The 23,651-nt window shown below is 36.3% G+C and overlaps 1 protein-coding gene across 2 annotated transcripts in view; it reads left to right on the forward strand.

The window, feature by feature from the left end:
- The first annotated feature begins 1,869 nt into the window (after window positions 1-1,869).
- LOC149563062 (trafficking protein particle complex subunit-like protein) overlaps window positions 1,870-23,651 on the forward strand; it is a 67,716-nt gene continuing 45,934 nt past the window's right edge. Inside the window, exons 1-2 of one of the 2 annotated variants that reach the window (XM_089826477.1) lie at window positions 1,870-2,403; window positions 16,307-16,368. In XM_089826477.1, the coding sequence (XP_089682603.1) occupies window positions 2,048-2,403; window positions 16,307-16,368 (418 nt within the window). In that variant the 5' untranslated portion in view covers window positions 1,870-2,047. The remainder of the gene's footprint in view (window positions 2,404-16,306; window positions 16,369-23,651) is intronic. The other variant, XM_089826478.1, reaches the window with a different exon arrangement.

The following is a 23,651-nucleotide window of genomic DNA, read 5'->3' on the forward strand; positions in this document are numbered from 1 at the left end:
TTCTTTGTTAAACTTTTATACATCTGTGCATACAAAGGATAATTTCTTGTATATAGTTGCTAAATGATGTTATGAATTGCTTCATTCCTTGCTTGGTTGAATTACTATTGTTTTTGTTGAATTGTTGTATTTCCTTGAAAAGTTAGAAGACTATGATGGGTTATTGTGTTGCATTTTGAATTGTCTCTTATAATATTTGCCTATTGTCTTCTCAATTATTCAAGTATTTTATTTTTGCATATGAAGAATGAATTATAATTAGTTATTTTCTGTTACATGCTTTTAGAGTTATGTTTACATTGATCAATAGGAATATTTAGTTTATATTTTGTTGGTTATTTATTTTCTCTCATTATATTTGTTCATTATTTATATAAGGCTGATGGCTTCAAATACTTTACCATTGTGTGACTGTGGCGCTGGCATTGTAGTAATGAAGACCTCAATTACATACTGTAATAGTGGGTGTAAATTTCTTTGTTGTCCAAAAAGTTGAAAGGTTGTTACTATTTTTTTATTGTTTATTTTTTATGTACTAAATTATTGTGGCGACACTTATGTAATTTTGGAATGCAGGGGGATAATGGCTGGAATTTCTTTCAATGGGCCAAGGAGAGCCCATCTATGTCAACCACATCTAACTATACAGAAGATGAAAGGAATGGTTGCAAGTTGTGCAATGTTCGAAATTCTGCTGCCACAGAGATTGCTTCCATGACAAAAGTTGAAATAATGTTTTAACTATGTATTATTTGTGTTTTAATTGCTATAATCATAGTATTGGTTATGCTAGTTTGGGAACAAATGCATGAATATGGTTAAAAGACAAATATTGAAGATGTAAATTGTATTATGACTTTATATACCTGATGGTGGACAAATTTAAGTAATGATATGTCCATTTTATTGTTTTCAACTTACTTATGATCGTTGATACTATTTTTTTATAATTTTGTTTACAAATGACCAATATATAAGTAATATTATCTATTTATTTTAAAAAAGTTGAAATAATTTAAATTTCTTATTAACTTCAATGAATAAAATAAAAATAAATCTACATTCTTTGAAAAAAAAAAAAAAAAAACTAAAACAAATAAAATTAGAGGAGAAAAAAATATAAACTTAACCTCACTCCAATTCCAATTTTGTACAACCAAACAAAATATTAACATATTTTCAAATAAATTTGAGGTGAACCAAACAGATTTGGATTATCACTCCCATTCCACATTCCTATACCCATTCTCATTTTCAATTTGATCCAAAGTAACAACGTTCTAAAAATCTCTACCTGATTGTTTGCAATACAATAAAACCCACTCGGTATAAGGCGGGGGTCTCATAAGCACCCATTTTCTAAAAAATAGAATGGGTGTTGCTGAGAATTTTTAGGGATATTTAAAAAAGGAAGTGGTCCTATGGATTTATAAATGAATCCGCTTCAAAAAAACATAATTGCTAAATTTAAAGAAGCTTTTGTCTCATGAATAAAAAAAAATAAAAATAAAATTCATTCATAAATTTGTTTGATGGAAATTCGTTTTGGTGGGAAAATGACGATTAGATTGTTGACAAATGGCATAATTCTTTCCTAAGTTGGTGGGGCTAAATTCAGCGCCACCCCTTTTTCACCAGCTCAAATTGAGAGGGTTAAAAATTCAGAGCTCCTCTTTTGTAAGAAAAGATTCCAATTAACTCTTTAGCCCCCACTAAAAAAGTATCATAGAATCACCCTCTCCACAAAAATAGCGCCCAAGCCCCTCCCCCACTTAAAAAGTATCATGGAACCACCTGCTCCACAAAAATAGAGCCCAAGCCCCTCCCACAGGACCCTGCCTAACTGGCGAGATCGACATCTAACGGCAAACTCTGCAAATTCAGCTACACTTATTCCCATATCACCGCAGATGCGTTTATGTCCGATTCGCACGTTCCAAATTGAGTGTAATGCGAACAAGCTGACACAAATTTCACAAAAACTGGTTTCTGGCGTGGCAAAGAAAGAATAAAAAGGCAAGAATAAAAGAGCAGCAGTGTTGAATCCATGGAGGAATACCCCGAGGAGCTCCGAACCCCTCCTGTGGCGTTGGTCTCGCTGGTAGGAGTGCCGGAGCTGCATTCCATCATATCCAATTTCTTGCACTCAGAGCAGCCCCCTATAAATACCCTCGCTCTTCCCGATTTCGACAAAGTTTCTATTATTGCTAAAAAAGATAAACAAGAGCAAGCTCCTGGTCGTATGATCCAGCCCTCAAAAACCCATGGGATCCTCAAAACTGACTGGCTAGTGAAGCACCGCACACGCGTGCCTGCCGTAGCGGCGGCTTTGTTTAGCAGAGAGCACGTCTATGGAGATCCCGCACAGTGGCTGCAGGTCTGCACCAACCTTGATACCCTCAAGTATGTTCGTTTTTTTCCTGCATATAAATGTTTCTATTTTGCCTTTCAGATATAATTTATTTGGTTAATTCACCCTTTTTGAACAGCGTTTGGATTAGCCACGACCGTAGGGTATCTCTGAGATCAATGTTGTCGAGAGTTTAACCCTTGCCTTTGTCTGAATTGTTTGTAAAGTATAAAACGCTCGTTGAATATCTTAAGATCAGAATCTGAGAAATAGCATTTTGGATGAATGCCGTCGGAAAATGTCGACAGTACAACTGAATCATGTATATTTTGACAAGTTGAACAGTTTTATTGACAGTAAATATTAGAAGTGTACAATATATAACACAGACTCATAATCCTTTAACTGCAACTGCAGCCGACTGACTCATTGACTTACTCGCAGCTGAGTTGCAAGCTGGAACCCATGTCCAATCTGTACTGTATGCTTGTCAGATGCTAAGTTTTTATCCAGTTTTGATGAATTTAGGTGATTTTTAAATTGCCAAGTTTGTAGTAAGCCACACCTGTACCGATGATCAACTAGCCACTAAAGGGGTCAGGAGTATTCCAGCAACAAATGGAAGGTCTTAAGTTCGATTCCCTGCTGGTCCATGGGCAGTTTTTTCAATATGGTATCAGAAGCAGACTAAGCCATGGCCCCAAGCACCTACAACGTTGTTTACGAGCAGCACCAAATGAAAGGTCCTAGGTTTGAGACCTAGCTGGTCCATGAGCTTCAGCCCAACATTGTCGAGTTGAAACACAATTGGGGTTGCTTAATCATGATTTTCGAACCTTGGGACTGTAATGCTCTATAGTATCATAATTCAGATGTTTGGGAATAACCAATTTGGGGGTTTTATGGGATACTTTTGGTGAAGTGGTTTTAAAAATCTTACTTATCGGGCAAGCTATTTTTATTTATTTTTGTATGAAATCAATTATTTAGATTTAAATTAAGAAATATACGCATGGTAGACCGTAGCATCTATGTCTTTCGGGAAAAAACAGAAAACTTGTGTTAAGTTTTAGAACCAGAATATAAGAATGCAATAATTAAAAATATAATAACAAATGACACAATTATTATCCTGGGAAAAACCTTTCTCTCTGAGGGAAACAACACATTCCAAAATATGATGATCACTTTATTCAGATTTCACAGTTCATTACAAAATCTTTGCTCATAATTGACGTCTTCAGACGGACAGAAAATCTTTTGCAATTTAGCTTTTATGATTGATTCATCAATAATAATAAATCCATGAATGTACACAACAATCACCACTGATCAGGAATAACAAAAAACAACAGTATATAACTGTGACTAAGTACAGAATTCTGAGAATAGATATACATGATGCGGAGTATATCTGATCACAATGCACAGAGAATAATGGCTATACTCGATACACAGAGTAGTTATTACATAAGTCTTTTATGCAGCTCCTACAGAGCAGAATAACAACACACAGAAAATTGAGATGATAAAAGTCCAAATATGATGAAATTCCTTAACACCAACAATAGTAAGAAAATGGAACACTATATTGAGCACGTTGCTTACGAATAACAATATCCAGTGAAAGCGACATTCATATGATGATCATAGCACTGCATGCATCCTATCTTGTGCAATGAATACTGACAAACTAAGTTGCTGGTTTGGATGCGGGTTCGACATTTGGGTTTGAAATTCGATCAAAATTTTTTGGGGCTGGGTTTGGGTTCGGGTTTCTTTTGGGTTCATCTGTACAAGATTTTTTAATTATTTTAAATATGTATGTAAAATTATGCTACAGCAAATAAGTTCGTACACCACTATATGAAGTGTGGGCATGTTTTAGGGTTGGGTCGGTTGGATAATAAATCAGATTATATTTAAACCAAAAAAACATTAAAAAGTCAAACTTTTTTGGTTGTATGCCCAAATTTGCTCCAAATTCCTCCTGGGCTCTTCAGTCAACTACAAAATTCATTCGACATTTGCCCAAATTCAGCTAGGTTCCGAAAAAGAGAATTTGTAGGGAATCCATCAGACAAATAATGAATTTGACAAGAACCGGAACCGACTTTGAATTAGCTACGAATCGAATGTCAAATTTGCATGCTGAGGGGTGAATATGGTAACTTAGCTGACAGACATCTCCTCAAATAATAACTCTCGAAAACATGAACAATCCTCAATCCTGAATGATCATAACTAAACCAAGAAGACCTGTCCATAACTTGTGATGGTCCGAGAATATTCACTGTAAATAGAATATCTCAAGTCTTAAGAGTTCTGGTTCAGGATTTTTTATTTAGATCCACTCTAATATACGAATGCAATAATCAGGAATGCCTAACAAATGACACATTATTATCTTGGTAAAAGCTCTCCTCTGGAAACAACCCAGCACACAAAATGACAACTCCTTTATTCAGATTTCACAGCTCATTACAAAATCTTTGCTCATAATTGATGTCTTCAGACAAATAGTCAATAAGCCTGCAATTTTGCTTTTGCAATTTATTCACAATCAATAATAATGAATTCCTGAATCTACATAACGATCACACACTGATTGGGAATAACAAAAACAACGGTATATAACTGTGACTAAGTATAATATTCTGAGAATAGATATACGCGATACAGAATATATCAGATCACAATGCACAGAGAATAATTGCTATACTCAATAGACAGTAGTTATTACAAAAGTCTTTTTAATATTTATGCAGCTCCTACAGAGCAGAATAATAACACACAAAAAAAAACAAGATGTTAAAATTCCAAATATGATGAAAGTTCATGCATGTTTTCCTTAACACCAACAATAGTTAAAAACACCACAATTTCTTGAACATGTTGCTTACAAATACCAAAAGGTGAGAGAGAAAGAGGCACACACAGAATTACTAGACGATGAATCAACACCATCAAGAATGTAACTGTGGACTTTAATTCACAATTGGTTGACGCTCATGAGAGGAGCTGAATATATATGAAAACAATATCTACCGATACCAATATTGATTGAGGTGCCAAGTCATCACAAAAAGAAATGCCAAGTATGAACACCTTCGGATATAAGGGAACAACGGAAGAATCAACAACAAACCTTCAACATTCTTCAAAACTATGAAGCAGTGTGATTCAAAGCCAAGTAAATTCATGATGCCGAGTCACTCTGATGCTCTGTCATCTCATACATGCCAAAAAAAAATGCCGAGTATGAACACCTTTGGATATAAGGCAACAACAGAAGAATCAACAACAAACCGTCAACATTCTTCAAAACTATGAAGCAATGTGATTGAAAGCCAAGTCAAGTCATGATGTCGAGTTACTCTGAGGTGCCAAGTCATCACAAAAAAAAAAATGCCAATTATGAACACCTTCAGATATAAGGGAACAATGGAAGAATCAACAACAAACCATCAACATTCTTCATAACTATGAAGTGATGTGATTCAAAGCCAAGTAAATTCATGATGCCGAGTCACTCTGATGCGCTGTCATCTCATACATGGTGCAAAGTCATCCATTTCCAGCGGAGAATAAAACAATCCAACTGATGTCAAGCACCTTGACATGCGATGACGGTAATGGTATGGAGTTCTATCAACTAGAAGTGTAACATGCTAACCATTTCAAATTTAAATCACAGCCAAATGTCACCATTAAGATAATTTCAAACTGATAAAATAAAAATTTGCACTTTCTATTACTTCTAACAACTGGAAAAAAAGTGAAATTCTTTTCACATATGCATGAGCATTACTAAATAATAAATTCAAGTGCTCTTTTCTCTCATAAAGAAATGCAATAACAAAGGAGAGAGAAAGGAATATTAGTTTCTTTCTTCCAACCTGGAATCTCTTACAGGTCTTGACATTACTGGGAGAGGGAGAGCATCATCAGGTGCTTTTCCTTGCAACAATAGACCAGCGCCCTTCTGCAATACTTGCTATCTGAAGCATCCCTACCCATCACAATGGTGTACACATAGGGATATGCCTAATTGTCATCTAAGCCAGGTGTTTAGAACCTACACAATTCTTAATTAGTCACACATTATAGGTACCTCCTAATTAGCATGACCATCTTACTAGAACATGATGTGGTTCATGTGAATAACGGTCGTATGCAACTGCATTGTGCCATCTTGGCCAAGGTTAAAAAGATGTAAGCATGTTCTTGTACTGTCAGTATTCACCATTCTTAGTTTAGTTGTAGATAATCAACAGAGTTCAATCAACTCACTGGCCTAACAACCAACAATAGGCTAATTGCCAAATTTCTATTGGCATCAACAGTTATAATGACCTACGAGGAATGGTGACCCACCAACAAGCAATTGGTCAATTGTCTGCTAACTCTTAACTGTAATAATGATCTTCAAGGGATTTGTTGTGACCTTTTCACACCATCACCCTATTGCAAATGGGGACCCCCCCTTTTACTTGGTAGTCTAGTAGTTTGCTTAGGCAGGTCTTGGCTTGGCAGCTTTTTGCAAGTCTTAGGTGATTGACGAAGTAAGGAAATTTGGGCAACATAAAGGTTCAAAAGGTGAGGAGTGATGCATTTGGGCAGTGAAAGAACGGAAGTGTAAGGGAACTCTCAATCTGCAAGTCAAAATCCTAACACTTTTCTAATTTCCAACATCCTTTTGATCAAAATTCTCAAGCATCGAGGAAATCCATTCAGTCTTGGATGAAAATCCAAACAAATGTGAAATTCCTATTTCCTAGTGGGAAAATTCCAATCAAGGGCCTGATTTTCAATCTGCTGTTCAGCAAAAATCCTAAGTCATGGCCAAAACCTGACCACCTCTTAGAGTGAAATTCTTGATGAGTATGGAAATCAGATTGAGTGTTCAATAAAAATCCAAACAAGTATCTGGTTTTCAACTTGTTTTGGGATGGTTGTCCAAGCAAGTTGATAATATCCAACCTGTCCTCGAGAGGAAATTCCAACACTTGGGGGATTTCCAACTTGGATGAAGCATTTTGTCTTGACGAATGCCTAATTTCCGATCTGGCTTTGTTTGGCTTATCCAAACAGACTCCTGATTTCTGATTTGCATTTGAGGAAAAATCCAAAGGCATGGTGAAAATCTGATCTACATGTTGATGAAAAGTCCGAAGGCACGGTCAAAATCCAATCTGTTTTGGTGGAAAATTTCAAACATTCATCTGCCTAGATCTTAAGCATTTATCCTAACAACATGTGGATTTCTGATCTGATCTCCATGCAGATGCCAAATGAACCTGATTTCCAACCTAGGTTGTGAGCAAATTCCAAATAAGCATCAAAGCTCCTTTATGTATTTGATGAAAAAAAATCCTGACAAAGGGTGAATTTCTGATCTACCCTTTGAGATCCTCACATGCAATTGAAAATGTTCAAGGTGAATTTCCAATAAAGGTTGGAGTTCTGACTTTTCATTAGACTAGTTTCAGTCAAAATTCCTGATGAATGTGTAAATTTTGACCCTTCATTGGATCAATTTCCAAACAGATAATGAAAACCCAATTTGCATTTTGAAGAAATCCAATCAAATAGTGGATTTCTGACCTGATCTTGGAGGCTAAATGATTTGCTCAAGTCTAATTTCAGTGAAAATCCCATGGAAGGTTTGATATCCGACCTCTCATTGGACCAAATTTTCAAGGAAGTCATTAACAAAGTCAATATGATTAAGGTGGAATTCAAGATTACCATCAGGTTGGCAGTTGGAGGTTATGTAATTCAAATGTTTAAATATTATATGAGGTTGACTTGTTTGGTTATATTAATTTGCAAAATCAAGTGTGTAAGTATTTGAGAAGATCGGCTTGGGAATGTAACAGATATGCAGATAAAGGTGTTTAAAGGCAATTTGAAGCTGGTTTGTAGACAACAAGAAGTGAGTTTTTGGAAAAGTAGCCTATAAAGACAAATCAGATGCATTCATTTCAATCATAATCCAATTCAAATCAAAAGCAAATCAAGTGCAAAGAAGACCAAGAAGAGGCTTGTGAACCTGGTTATTAGAGGAGCAAAAGTCAGGCGTTAAGTGTAAATCTCAGAATTAAAAGTGGTGTAAACTCAAGGGATAATGTCATACCAAATAGCTGAAGCAACTTGAGGTGTGTGCACCCAAGAAGGCCTCAAATCTGATGGCGAAGGTCTATCAGATGTAGCCTACCTCTAGAATGCTCCCACTTACGTGTTAGAAATCTATCAAATTCAGATGTTGCTTAATCGCCTGCAGTAGAGCATCCCACTTTGCAAAGTGTGCCACCATGCCATCTGCAAAAGGTTGGAGACTTAGTACTGACCGCATCTGCCTCAGGTCTCTAAAATGTGGGCTACTGTGGCCTATCATAAGTGCTCGTCTATCCAGTCCTGTCAACCCTGTTACCTATCTTCCCCCGATCCTCAACTCTAGCCCTGTCACCATCGCTGTATCTGTGATCAACTCGGGATCAATGTGAACTAACATAACCATCACAAGCACCTTGCTCCCTACTTCGATCTCTAGGGAGTGCAATCCACTGCAGTGTGTTAGAAGGCTGCTGCAACACCTCGAGAACGTGATGCTTACCATGCACAAGATCCCTGAATGTGTCCCAAACCTCTCTATTTACCTCAGACCCTGTGCCAACATTTCTATAACCTGTATCGGCTGAACCCCTGGGACCACCAACACTCTTGTCAGCCAAACTGCCAAACTGAATATCAGGTTCCCCATCACCAAGTGGGGATGTACGACCTCTGCGGGTATAATGTCTACTCGGAGTAAACAATGCAGTGATCAATTGGCAACTGAGCCCAATAATTGCAGGCTGGCAGGAAACTGCTCTGATACCACTGTAATAACCTCCAACCAGTTATAGTTCAAAACAAAGACCGATTTTTTTCACTAATCAGCTGTTTGACATTTCGTCAAACACTTGGCAAGCAAATTCTCAACCACTATAATGAGCTTAACCTGGCTTTAGCTTAAAATATTGAATGATATGATCATCTTTTGCAATTTTGGGCTTAATGATTTTTGAATACATAAATATACGAGGATGAAATGAATCCTAAAACTTAAATGGACAATTCATGTAATATACCATTATCAGAATGTGAACAGTATGCAATTCTTATTCAAATCACAGCTGCAATATGAACAAAGTGACATTTGGATTAACATGAACCTGAAAATGTTACTGCAGTGAGCAAATAGCAGCCAAGATGGTCTCGTCCAGGCTTCCAAGTGAATGCATGCCCTGGAATGTGCAAGGAAATCCTACACTCTAAAATGCTGCCAGCTGTGATGGTCACTACCTTGCACGCCACACACCTGACAGTCAGAACCTGAGTCATTTAACGCCACAAATCATACTGAATGCAAGCGCCCAGATTTTGCAGTCCTAAGTCGTGCCAAACACCCAGATTTAACGGATGCCCAACAACAACAATTCTCAATGCCAACCGATCAGTATTTTAAGCGTCCAGGGAAGTGGTTAAACAATCACTAATTTGCTGATAAATTCCCACACCAATGTGCAAAGAATTCAGCATCCAGAAATAGATGGAAATAGCAGCAAATTTGCAGACCTAAGTCACCCAAGAGATAGTGATATGAGATGCCCAATTGTGCAAGAAAAGCCAACGCCCAAAGACCATAAATATAAGATGTTTGAACACTGAATGAAGACTCCTCAATTTGCAATAAAATTCCAAACAACTCGGTACAGATACTGATTTCTTAGCAACAGCATGAATATGAAGAAGTCACAATAATTCTCAGCTCAATTAATTCTCCCAGCCACAGGAAACACAGGAAGGGAGATATAACAAATATTCAGAATATAACAAAATCACCATACCTCAATGCTGATTTTGAAGTACCAGCTTACTCTCAAATCTTCAGATCATACCCTTACACCTCAGAAGCGAATTGAGAATTAGAAGCTCAGGAAAAAAAAAAAAAATTCTTAAAGATAACAAAAGAAAATAGACAATTGGATGTCTTTTCTTTCACAATGGGCTCATATTTATAACACCAAATGGCACATAGCTTCTTCATCACACCTTTCACTTAAAAAGTTTCATCAACACAACATCATTTTATAACATTAAATATAATAAAGTGCCATTATAATAATGTAACCTTAAGAATTAATTAATAAATATGAACCTGTCCATTAAATAGCCCCATCCAATGCAGGTGATGACTATCTGGCAACGCCATCAATGACACTGCCAAATATGACAATTGTCCAAATTAGACTTTCTAAAAATAGTAAGTCCTTAATTGAGACCCTCAAATCTCACTGTCAAATCACGAGGGTCACTATGATGAACTGACTCAATCAACGGTAGAGACTCGCCAAACATGGGGACATTATACACATGAGTTTCCTTTGTTCAACAGGTGAGGGAACACATTTCTTTGTAACACTAGTAGATATAGAGTCTTATACATAGACAAATTCGAGAAGTTAAGTCTCTTTTTGTACATAATAGTATAGGTAAGGCTTTGTTTACATGCCTTGTCTTTTTTCTCTAATTACAACTTGCTCCTCATTATCTAGTTCCTCTTTGTAATTAGTCAACATGAGTTTGCATTTACTCAATTAAAGGATAACCCAATCTAAAATTGGGTTAAAGATAATATTAAATTCAATAATGGATAGGGTGCATTTAGCAGTGTGATTGATTCCTTGGCTCGGACCCACTTAGGGGTGGTGGAGACCATCGATCCGTATTCAGTAGATCTCGCGGTTCTAGGTGTATTAATGAGTTGTCCAAGATTCCCTTGACCTATCTATAAGAGGGAGAGGAAGGGCCCTTCAAACCTTAAGCACTACCACCATTCTCTATGGCTATGGGTACTTTGTTCCTTTAGGCACTTGACTTCTAGCATTCAACCTTTTTATTAATTAGTTAGGACCGATTAAGCACTCAAATGATTTGTGTTTTACAAGGGCATTGGCACCCGTTAATGGCAGTGGGAAACACCAACACGACCTTAGAGTCTGCTGTTTTTCTTTTGGGCTAAAAGATATGAAAATGTAATGTTCCCTTCTTGAAATGGAATTTAATATTAAAATTTTAAACCATAATAAAATTAAAATATAATAAATGAAAATAATTATAAAAATATTAAAATATGATCACAAGTTAATTAAGATATTGTAAGATCATGGATAGTACGATCTATTGCATTAGGCATATAAGTTTTAGTAATTACAAATGCTCCAGAAGTAAGCATGGATATCTTTAACTCAATTGGTATGTGGCAAACAATATGGTTTATTGCTGTTTGGGTCAACACACAATTGCTAATAGTGGTTATCTCTATTACAAGTCATAGGAGTATGATTGCAGATTTCTTTCTAGTCCTTGTTGCCCATCCCTCTCACCCCAGCTTCTATCCCTAGAATTGTTGGTTTGATGACGATTGCAAGTCCTTTTACCACTTTGTTCGCTCCACCTTCACTGATCACCCTCCTTTCCCCGTGTTAGACTCTCCTACTGTAGCTTCCTTCATTGGAAGAAGTCTCTTCTACCTTGAGTAGTGCAGGTCGCTCAACTCTTTACTTTGGGTATCTCAAAGTACTTTTGGCACATGCTCTTCCCCTGCTACCTCGCTTTCCCCCCTGACCTAGATTTCAGTTCTCTCCTCTCTTACATCGTCACCCTTTATGACATTCGTGGTTAGCCTTTACGAGAGGGTTGTTGGTTGTCTTAGGACTCCTTTGGGCTTCTCCGATTTCATTCAGAGTTCTATTGGGGTCAAGTAGGGCTGCCCTCTTTCTCCTAAGCCATTTGGTATCTACATTGATGAGCTTGAGACTTATCTGATGAGATTCTCGCTTCTCGAGGATGGTTGTTATCTTCATTAGGTCTTGATATCCATCCTTCTCTTTGCTGCCGACATGGTACTGCTATACTCCTTCCTCGATGGGTTACACTGTCTTCTGGACGATCTGGCCTCCATTTGTGATTCTCGGCAGTTGGTGGTTAACTTGGGCAAGACCTGAGTTATGGTTTTCAATTGCTTGAAAACCTCTCATTTCCATTGCTTCTTTAGAGGGTCTGGGATTGAGATGACCTTTAACTACACCTATTTGGGCATCATATTCTCTGGGCCATGTCTCACTCTGAGATTGGCCATGACGCCATGGATCAACAAGGGGCTTGGTTCACTTGCTTTGCTTGAGAGGCAGTGCTTCAGACATAATTTTTAGGATACCATGTCTAAGATGTCTATCTTAGAATCCTTGGTCAGATATACTATCCTTTATGGCTCGACCATCTTGGGGCCCTCCTTGCCATCTGGTGGCCCTCCTTGTTAGCCATTGATTGGGCTTTAGTGGATAAGGTGCAAACTCTTCTTCTTTGGCATTTCATTCGTTGTTAGCCGACCACTCTTACTAGTGTTTATCTTTGCCGTGTTCGCTGCTCATCCCTTTAGACTTTGTACGATCTTTGATTTGGTTTGGTTACTTCATAGACTTAGGGGCTTTGTGGACTCTATTGATGGTAGATATCGTTATTCCTATGGCCTTTGACCTCACTAGTCATGCTAGATGTTGCTATGCTGAGGTCTCCAATCTTCTCAACTCTGTGGGTATTGATATTGACCGCCGTACTCCCTTTCAGTACTCTTTGGACCCTCTCGCTCATCTTCTCTCCCCGTAAGAGAAGCTGAATGAGATTACTAGGATGGACATCTACAACAGGTTTATTCACGTGAGTTGGGTTGATCTGTTGGGGGCCTTTGCCCTCGTATGGCCTTTTATGCGGAGCACTATATTGACATTCAAGATGGCATCGTTGATCGACCTTGCTATTCTTCCCAGTGTTGTCTCCATGCCTTACGTACCTAGTTGGGCTCTTTCAGAGTTGGCTCTCACCGGCTCTGTATCTAGATAGATCACCAGATCAACAGGGATGAGTGGATTTGTTTGTGTTGTGACTTGGCTGTGGCTGAGATTGAGATCCATCTTCTACTATTGCTTGATTTACTACGAGATTTGTGGGAGGTTACATTGCTTATTTAGAGAGTGCAGGTCCCTCTCCTTTTTCAGTTATGATGATCAACGATGCCTTGCACTCTATCTCTAGGAGGCCTTCCGTCTTCAGGATCTCACTCTTCAGGAACTAACCCCCAATGGGTCTGCATCCCTTCACTAGCTTGTCACTTCCTTCTTCACTTCGGTTACCTCTCCTAGAGGAACAAAGTGTGTTGGGGGCCCGTCCATTGTTACCCACACCAGATCGATGAGGCCGTGTAGAGATCATATGCACATACACCATGAACATTAGTTGTCCCCCTCTCTTTGGTGTCGGGTTCAAACTTCTCTGCACATAGATAGTCATCCTTCGGTTTTGGGCTACTTTTTGGTGACTCGTAGTCTCTCTTGTATAGTGCTGTTTCTCTTTGTTTGCGTCTTGCTTTGTTTGTTTCCTTTTTCTTGGACATCGTTTGGTGGTCCTGCTGCCTTCTGGCCTTTGTTTGTATCTTCGGTTCCTTAGGCCCGTTTGTGGTCTCTTGTTGGGCATTAACAATTTATCTTATGTTATTTATGAATGTTTCTGAAGTCAAGTTTTTTGGCGCCTATATATTCATCAACTATTTCATAAATATAATTTGTGAAGATTGTTGCCATTCATATCTATGGAGATGAATTTAATATTATTTGAGAACCTTAATATATTTCTTGGTCGTATATTGGGCCGAGTCTATTTCTACAGCAGATGGTTTCTGCAAGAGCTTGGAGTCTATAATTTGGTATGAATAATATATATTTATATTGAACCACAGGAGATCATTTATAAAATATTTGGAACCTTGGATAAATACAGGAGCTTGATTTATTTCTACAGCAGATAGTTTCTGTGAGAGCTTGGAGTCTATAATTTGGTATATATAATATATATTTATATCGAACCATAGAAGATAATTAATAAAATATTTGGAACCTTGGATAAATACTGGAGCTTGATTTTATAATAATTATGGAGGTGTGGTATGGCGCTATTTCTATCAATATATCATAGCAAACAAAGTGATCATTCTCATGCTAGAACAATATGTAATGTGCCCTAACAGTTCCATTGATGATCCGATGCTGAGTGGAGTGCAACCATATTAGCAATCTTTTTATCTTAGTCATGTAATTTCCACAGTCCATAATGTTAGAGTCTTGAATTTCTGGATTAAAGTTAAACCTAACAGTTCCACTGATGATCTGGTGCTGAGTGGAGTGCAACCAGATTAACAATATATTTATCTTATTCATGTAATTTCCAGTCCATAATGTTAGAGTCTTGAATTTCTGGATTAAACTGTGCACGATTTTTCATCATTAACATTTCAGATCATTCTACGTGATCCATTATCAAGATGAAGCAACAGCCAGAGAGAGGTATCAAACATTTCTTGGAAACCTCTCTGGCTATTGCTTCATCTTAATGATGGATCATGTGGTATGATCCAAAATATTGATGATGAAAAATTGTACACAAATTAATCCAGAAATGCAGTAATCTAATCTGTTTTATCGCTTTGCAATAACTGTTATTAAGGAATGAGGCCATTGCAATGTGAAGGTTGCTCACAATTTGTTAAGAGACGATCATCAAAGCTTTATTGATTGATAACTAGGAAAGAAACAAATCATGATAGAGAATTTCTATCTCGAAAGCAAATATTTCCAAGAGACATTGTGGAAAGCAATGATCTATGGTAAGTGATGCCTCACTTGGTCACCGACACAAAGGACAGGATTTTCCACTCTGCATAATGGGATATAAAGGGACAACATCCTTTTTGGTTAAGGGCATAAAATAGAAGAGCCAAACAAGCAAAAGATTGAATTAGAAGAAGACACAATATTCTTCAGCAGATTGAATACCCAATACCAGGGATAGAACAAGAGTAATCAGATCTGGGTCTAGGGTATCCTATTAGTCTATTATTGGTAATGCAGAAACAATGATTGATTATTTATATGAATTTATAATGCATCTCTGTCTAAATGTTAATAAACATTAAAATATAAATTTATTCTTGCAATAGTCTGTCACAAGGGAGTGGGATAGAGTCTGCAGTTAAGGGAGAATTGCTAAGGGCACCTTGCTGCAGTGTAGTTATGGGAGAGAGGGAGAACAACCAGGCAGGCACCCTACTGCACTATGAGAGGGAGAACTGCTAAGGGCAACCTGCTGCAAGTACCTTTCCAACTCCTATGTCAGGAGACTATTGATGAATCATAGTTGACTCCAACCATAGAAGAATGGAGTAGGACTGTATGGAGGGAGAACTACTGTCTTAGGGCATCCTACAATCCATCCTTCTCCACATCTTCTATAATTGGAATTTTCATACAATTTAAGACTGCATAATGATGAAATAATATTCTCTTTATTCTAACTTTTGATTATTTATGAATATTGGTTGCATTAAACAAATATACACGATTAATAATTTAATTTCAAAATTGATTCAAGAATTGTGTAAATTTAATTTAAGATTACAAGACTTTTAGAGATTTGAAATTAGTATTTTTGAGTTTTTTCAACCCTGAAATCAACTTTGTGTCAATCTCTTTGAAGTCTGTAAAATTACTAAAAAACAGTAGTATTTGAACTGTTGTACAGATGCAGACAAATCTTCATATAATGCTTTTGATTTTGTCTAATCTACTTTCCTCATTGTTTTTAATTTGGTCTTTAAGTGTTGCATCATTTAAGCATTTCATAATCTTTTAAGCCGGGTTCGAAAGCTTGAGCTATCTTTTGTCCTAATGCCACCTCTTTTAATCATATACTCATAGGGTAAATTTTGTTTCACTTTTTGTATGTCTCAAATTATAGTTTAAGCTTGCACGACGATAATATGTTGATCTTTGTTCTTTCTATGTTGTGTGCAAACAGGACTGTGATTCGTGGAAGAAACATCAAGCTAGTTGTTATTGTAGTACAATCAACTCAAAGTGGTAAGATTAAATTTTGCAGGACAAAAACTGAAATCATTGGATTTTCTAATAATAATATTTGTGGCTCCATAAAATGTCAGCAGTTTCAAGACGATGGCCAACTTTACATTTTATGGTTTGAGGTAAATTACGCATTTGTTGTAGGTGTGTCAACTCTGTGATTCTTTTTAGCATAGAAGCATAAAGTGTTGGGGAGGAAAATTGGCAAAGCAAAAGCATAAGATTTTTTGAAAAATTGAGAATAAATCACATTGTCCAAAAGATGTAAGAAATTGTAGAAGTCATTTTTTTTAAAATTTAAGGGAATTTATATGGCATAGAGATATGGAGAGCAAATAGAATAGAGTTTAACCCATGAATTGTAGAAAATAGAAATTTGCAATTTATATTGATATTGCTGATTACATAGGCATTTGTTTAGTTGAAGTACAAGATTAGCAAGCTATTGGCTTTGGCAATACCTACCTTGCAACTATTATTATAGGTGGAGACAAATGTTAATAATAAAATTAAATATATTAATTATTAATTAAAAATCATATTTATTATTAAAATAAGCACTACCTGTAGGAAATAGCTCCCTATATTAATATTGCAATCCATTTCAGTGATAAAGGACGCCAATGCCAGCTCCAATATCCATTGCCTTATGTGTGGCTTCCACAGAGATTAAGCAACTGTTACTATTTACAAAAGACAAGAAATCCTCAGCCTGTTCCTTTTGAGCACTCCCCTTTTGGGCAGATTCCATGCCTTTATTGTTAAAATTATGAACCAGAAATAAATATATATGCAATTGAAATCACAAAAACAAATTAAATATAACACAGAATAATTTTTGGGAAAAGCCCTCCTCATTGAGGGAAACAACCCAGCCCACCAAAAATAGATCCTTTATTAGAATAACAAAACTGGTTACAATATCTCTGTCGCCTTTTGAACTCTTCTAAATTCAATGATCATACAATGATCTGAGATAAAAACATCAACAGAATATCTCTTGATAAATTTACAAGACTATGAAAAGACCTCAAACAAAATATATGAATATGCAGCTCATATGTGGAGCATTACATACATATCTAAGAAGGTAATAATATTTCTTTTAGAACTGAGATACACAGACAAGCAAACCAGAGAACAAAAACGAGTCACAATATCACATGATAGAGATATATTTCGATCATACAAAAACAGTGATATCTAAAGATGCATGATAATAAAGTATTGTTATACTTTTCCTATTTGCTCAACACTACCATCATGGTGAATGGTTTGAAGGTTGAAGACAGATTGGATGGTTGTTCTGACTTCTCTTCATGCAAGTTCAAAATTCTGATTGCTCAAAGAGAACGATCTTCTTGACTATATAAATTCTGATGTAGCAGAGTCTGCTGAAGAAGCTGAAAAAGCTCAACAGAAAAAGAACAAGGTCATGGCAAAGAAGATCCTGATTGATTCAGTTAAGGATCATCTGGTTCCCGTTATCTCTAAGTTGAGTTCAGCTAAAGAGATGTTTTAGACTTTGAAGGACCTGTATAAATTAAGCAACACCAACAGAGCTTTGGCCCTGAGACGTCAACTTCTGCATGTTAACATGGCTAGAGGGGAATCAATAGTGTTGAATTTGGAGGATCACTGCAAATGTACTGAGCACTGCTGATGTATGGTATGTGTGTTCCAAATGGCAGCAACCTCTAATTTATAATAAGCAAAGGCTATGAAGAGACATGTCCCTTCACGGGACATGTCTATTCAATAATTAGATATTAACAAATAATATCTCACATAATAATATATTATTTAACTACACACACACATATATATCACACGCACACATATATATAAATCCCATATATATCACATATAAATATCACATATATATAACTTCAGTTTAGTCTCATGAGTTTATCCCACTGAAGCTACCAAACATTAACATCCCCTCTTAGCTAGGGAGGATAAACACAAGACATATTACACCATTGGTAATAGTAGGAATGACAAATTTTAGATATCCATCATTTTGATATCACATTTGATATCATGAGTATTGGTCTTTCAGAATGTCAATACATGATATTCACCAAATACTCTAAGTGACATTTTGATATCATGAGTATTGGTCTTTTAGAATATTAACACATGATATTCACCAAGTGCTCAAATAAGGTTTGATATCACATGTGATATCATGAGTATTGGTCTCATTGATTACATGATATTCACCAAGTACTCAATAAGGTTCGATATCACATTTGATATCATGAGTATTGGCTCCTAGAATACATGATATTCACCAAGCACTCAATAAGGTTTGATATCACATCTGATATCATGAGTATTGGTCTTCCAGAGTACATGATATTCACCAATTACTCAATAAGGTTTGATATCATATTTGATATCATGAGTATTGGTCTTTCAGAATATCAATGATATTCACCAAATACTCTTTGAGTAATGGCCTTCCAGAATGTAGAGATGCAAGATATTCACTGAGTATTGTGAGTAATGGTCTCCAAAATATCAAGTCGCATGATATTCGCCAAGTACTTTGTGTAATGGCCCTCTAGAACATCAATTTGCATAACATTCACTATGTACTCAAAACATTTATAAGGTATTTGTGCACGCATTCTCATAATGCATACCATACAAACATTCACCATGCAAAGTATAATCTATCATGATCTGCATAGACATCATCACAACATATCCATCATAATAGAAAATTAAGTTATTGTAAGATTGTCACCTTTCCATAACTTATGCAAATACAAGTGATAATCATTTGGAAGTCGTCACTTTCTCATGATGTACACAAGGGGTAGGCCCATTAAATCATGCAATCACACACATGATACCAAAAGTTCACATGAAGTCAAAACTCCCTTTGATTCTGATATGATCAAAATCTTCAAGGATCAACTGAGACATATCCTCTATTCGCTCCTTCAGATGTATGTGTCAAACTCCCTTTGAACATCAATTTCTAAGATCTTTTAGCTTTGAAGAAGTGTCAAACTCCATCTGAATTTGATTTTAGTCTCGATTTTCCTGTAACATCGTTCTCGAAGGAAAAGATCAGGACACATAGCTCTTAAAAAATCACTTTTAATAACCAATTTCATTATGTTAATGTCACATTATATTTCATAGCTCTTTTACTTATGTTCATTATCTCTTTAGAGTGAAGAAACTTATTTCATAATTATTGACCCCAATATATATCACATATACTTGTTAGTTTCATTAATAAATTGAAAAATCCTTATTAGAGTCACATGTGATAATCTAAGGTGATCAATTTCCCAACTCTATATTCACTAATTTCTCATAAGAAATAAACAATTAATACTTACCACTTAACTTTACAGGCTAAATACTCTTATAATTAGTCTTAAATAGTCTTGCTCCAAACTAAATGGTGCAACTTATATATTCACTTCCCTGTCGTTGACTTATTGCTACTGTTTTCTCTTCCCATATGAGTCGCTTACGTGGCCACACAAGAATTTGATTGGTTTGATTGCCACATCAACATATCGTATTAAATATGACAATCTCAATTTCACATGGCTTGTTTGAATACTCCATTATTATATAGAAGTGTTGTGCCCAAATACACTTTGGTGATAATAGTCTAATAAAGTCCGATAAATTTATTACTCAATCCACATTTTGTGGACTCTTAACTGGTTGCACAAATTTATCGATCTTAAAAATTGCATCAAAGTTATTTCAATTCTTATGGTGAATGTTGGTCATTAATTGTGTCGCAAAAAAGTGGGTAATCTCTGTTTGGTTGTTCGCAGATGATGGGGTGGAATCACCTTCTTATTTGTTCCTTTCAATAATCATACTTTGGTTCTTTTGCATATATCCTTTGTATTATAATCATGGATCAATTCCCCCAGGGTGAATGTAGTCCATACTCTTTTCAATGGTGGGAATGTCATTTGTAGCTATACAGATAAATGTTTTTCTTTTCCTATTGACTTTTTTGAATCGAAGGTTTCTAAACACCATTATGTATCAGCTCCAACTATAAACTTTCTTTGGAAAACACATATTTTCATATATGCTTTTGTGGATGTGGATAACTTTCTTCGACATTTCCATTTTTTGTTTCTCTATTTTTGATTATGTGTGCTTACGAGCCTAATGGGATTTGACAATGTAGTGTCTCAGTCGGGCACTTGACATGCATGTTGTATGCATGTTGTTGACTATAGCTTCAAGTTTTGCATGCACATCTATCAAATTGCTTTAAACTAACTCTCGCTGACTGCATTTGATCAGAGTTTCTAAGGCCTTGCTAGAATTGTTATTCTACTATTGCTTTGCAAACATGACAAAAATCTTCGCATTGACATGTTCTAATATGAATCGGCAATGCATTTCAAATGTGCTAACAGTCTTGTAGAAGACATTGTCTTTTCATGTGTATACTGTGCACAGTCAGTATGGTCATTTTCTCAAAGAGTTGGTGTGTAGCTATTGCTGCCAGAACATCATCTATCATTTTCAATCAATTCATTTGTTGCGCATTATGAAACCATCATGGACCAATGCTGTGGTTCTCAGCTTCATACTCACGGTTATTTCAACCTTTAACTATACATTGTACTGAGCACTTGTCAATGGTTTGGTTTCTGATTTTGTTGTGACCTCTGATATGTAAGGCTATTTCTATAGCTTTCCTTTGTTTTCACTGTTAGCACTCAATACCCGCCACACTCTCTCCCATCAAGGTTCCTTCTATTCGGTTTGCTTGTGTTTTGTCTTGTCAAATACAACTTACTCGATTCATATTGTCTTGATTGAGCTTGAGCCTAACTTTTTGTTATCCATTCTTTATTCCTTATCTTACATTTGCAGCCTTGGCTCTGATACCATGTTGAATATGGAGAATCATTGCAAATGTACTAGGCATTGCTGGTGTATGGTATGTGTGTTCCAAACGGCAGCAACCTCTAATTTATAATGAGAAAAGGCTATGAAGAGACATGTCCCGTGGACATGTCTATTCAATAATTAGATATTAATAAATAATATCTCGCATAATAATATATTATTTAACTACACAAATAAATAAATAAATAAATATATATATCACACATATGTATCACATAGAAATATTGCATATATATAACTTCAGTTCAGTCTCACGAGTTTAGCCAATTGAAGCTGCCAAACATTAACAAATAGTTTCATACATCATGAAGATTATTGACTTAAAAGATCATCTTACTGTAATTTGAGAATTAATTGCAGATAAAGATTTGGTCATGCTTGCTATGAATGGACATCAATGCTCTTGGGAATCATTCAATCAAGGTGTTAGTGGGAGAGTGATCTTCTAAAATTCAACAAACACTGCTCTACCCTAGCCCTTCTCTTGTTGGCATACTCAACAGTCCAAGGTTTTGCCATAAATCCAGTTCTCTTAGGAAACCTACTCAACAATTTTGGGGAAATAAATCTTTTCATTGCTTTTCTATCAATCAAAATTGAGATGGGATTACCATAGGCATAAATATTATCTGGAGTTTCTATAGGGCCCAATTGATATTTAGCTTGCTGATTGTCCAATGTTGCATGAATCCTCTGCTATTAAACAACTTGCTGAGGAGGTAGTGGGGGTCGTGATTGTTGGTTGGTGTTGAACTTGTTTGGGACATTGATTGGTGTAGTGGTCCCCGCCGGATGCAAAACATCCTTTGGGTGGCCCCTTCTTTTCATTCCCTTTATTGCTGCCATTGTTATTGGGGTTACCTTTAACCTCATGAACATTGCTTCCCTTGAATTTTGGTTTGTTGAGCCTGAAGTTCTTAAAACTCCTTTTATGTGTTCCTGAATCTGAATTATCAGCACTCCAACTGTTCTTCCTATTATTATCTTGGATGGAGTCATCCCTTTTAATTTTATGCTCTTGTCGAATGACTCTCTCGAGAACTTCCTCTATAGTTCGTGGAGTGAGGACATCTGCAACTCCCCCAATCCTATTGTTTAAGCCCATAATAAACTTCATAACTTTCAAATTTTGTTTTGCTGGTAAGGGGGAACATATTTTAGTAAATGGGTGAATTTCTCCCAGTACTTATGCACAATCAAATCTCCCTACTTGAGGTTCTGGAAAATAACAATTTTTGGTCATAAAAGGTTTGGGAAAGCTATCTATTATTTAAAATGGAGACAAACTTGTCCCATGTGATTTTAGTGGTCTTATTGTTGAGCTCTATTTTGGTGTTTCCCCACCAAGTAACTGCTTCTCCAGAGAGATGGTATGTCCCCCATACTGCTTTAGATGTTTTATAAAAACTGCTGATTTTGAAGTATTGCTTCATTTTAGTTAGCCATGCCTCGACATCTTCTCTAGAATTGGAGCTTGAGAGCTTAGGAGGCTTGATCTTCATAATATTGGTGGACAGATCACTAACTATTTTCTGTTACTTCTATTTTTCATAGGGTGTTATTGAAGTTTGTTTTTCTTTTTCGTTGTGGCTAGAGTTCTCAGGTTTTGACCTTGGAGCAAGTGAGGAGTAGGTCTCCTGTTGACCTCGTCCAATTTGGGCTGCCATTTCGTTTGTTCTCTTTTCCATATTTTCTAGTTTTGTTTGTGTATCTTGCAAAATCTGGATCAACAAATCCAAGTCGTTCCAGCGATTGGCCCCGCTAGTTACCTCGCTCTCTATAGTGTTTCCGTTGCTGGCCATGTTTTAGGGTTGAGTTTTCCTGAGATATACAATTGCTTCTTAAATCAATATCATGCTTGCATTTGTTTACAACAAGTATATGATTGCTTAACGAGATAAATTACAACACGAGAGAAAAAAAATGCCATTTGCTCATTTCATTATTTTGACTGAATTTGATGGTTGCAACTACAACTACATAATTTACAAAAATTTCCTTTCCCGAGGACACATCAAAAAGAATAACTTAAGAATAAATTGGGCATTTTATTCCTTGGTATTCTATCCATTTTCATCTTTGGGCTTGTCCTGCCCCTTACATGGTAAATGATAAATCATAAGAGGATTAGTTCGCCTGACATTCCATGCCTCAATAAGTTTGTTTCTCATTATCGCCTTCTTGGTTGGAGTCCACATGACTCTCTCTTTCTTGATTCGCTGCAATGCTTGTGTTAAGTTTTCATTATCCTTGGGTATTGAACAATAGGAATAGTCATGTTTTGGCATGTTCTTAATCAGGTAGAAAAAGACGGGATGTTTGGGTTTGTTGCGAGGTGTCGTACGGGTATACATCCTGTTTAACAT

The sequence above is a fragment of the Cupressus sempervirens genome, chromosome 4 (genome assembly GCF_028749045.1).
Source record: "Cupressus sempervirens isolate cs-2001-9-10 chromosome 4, ASM2874904v1, whole genome shotgun sequence".
NCBI classification, from domain to species: Eukaryota; Viridiplantae; Streptophyta; class Pinopsida; order Cupressales; family Cupressaceae; genus Cupressus; species Cupressus sempervirens.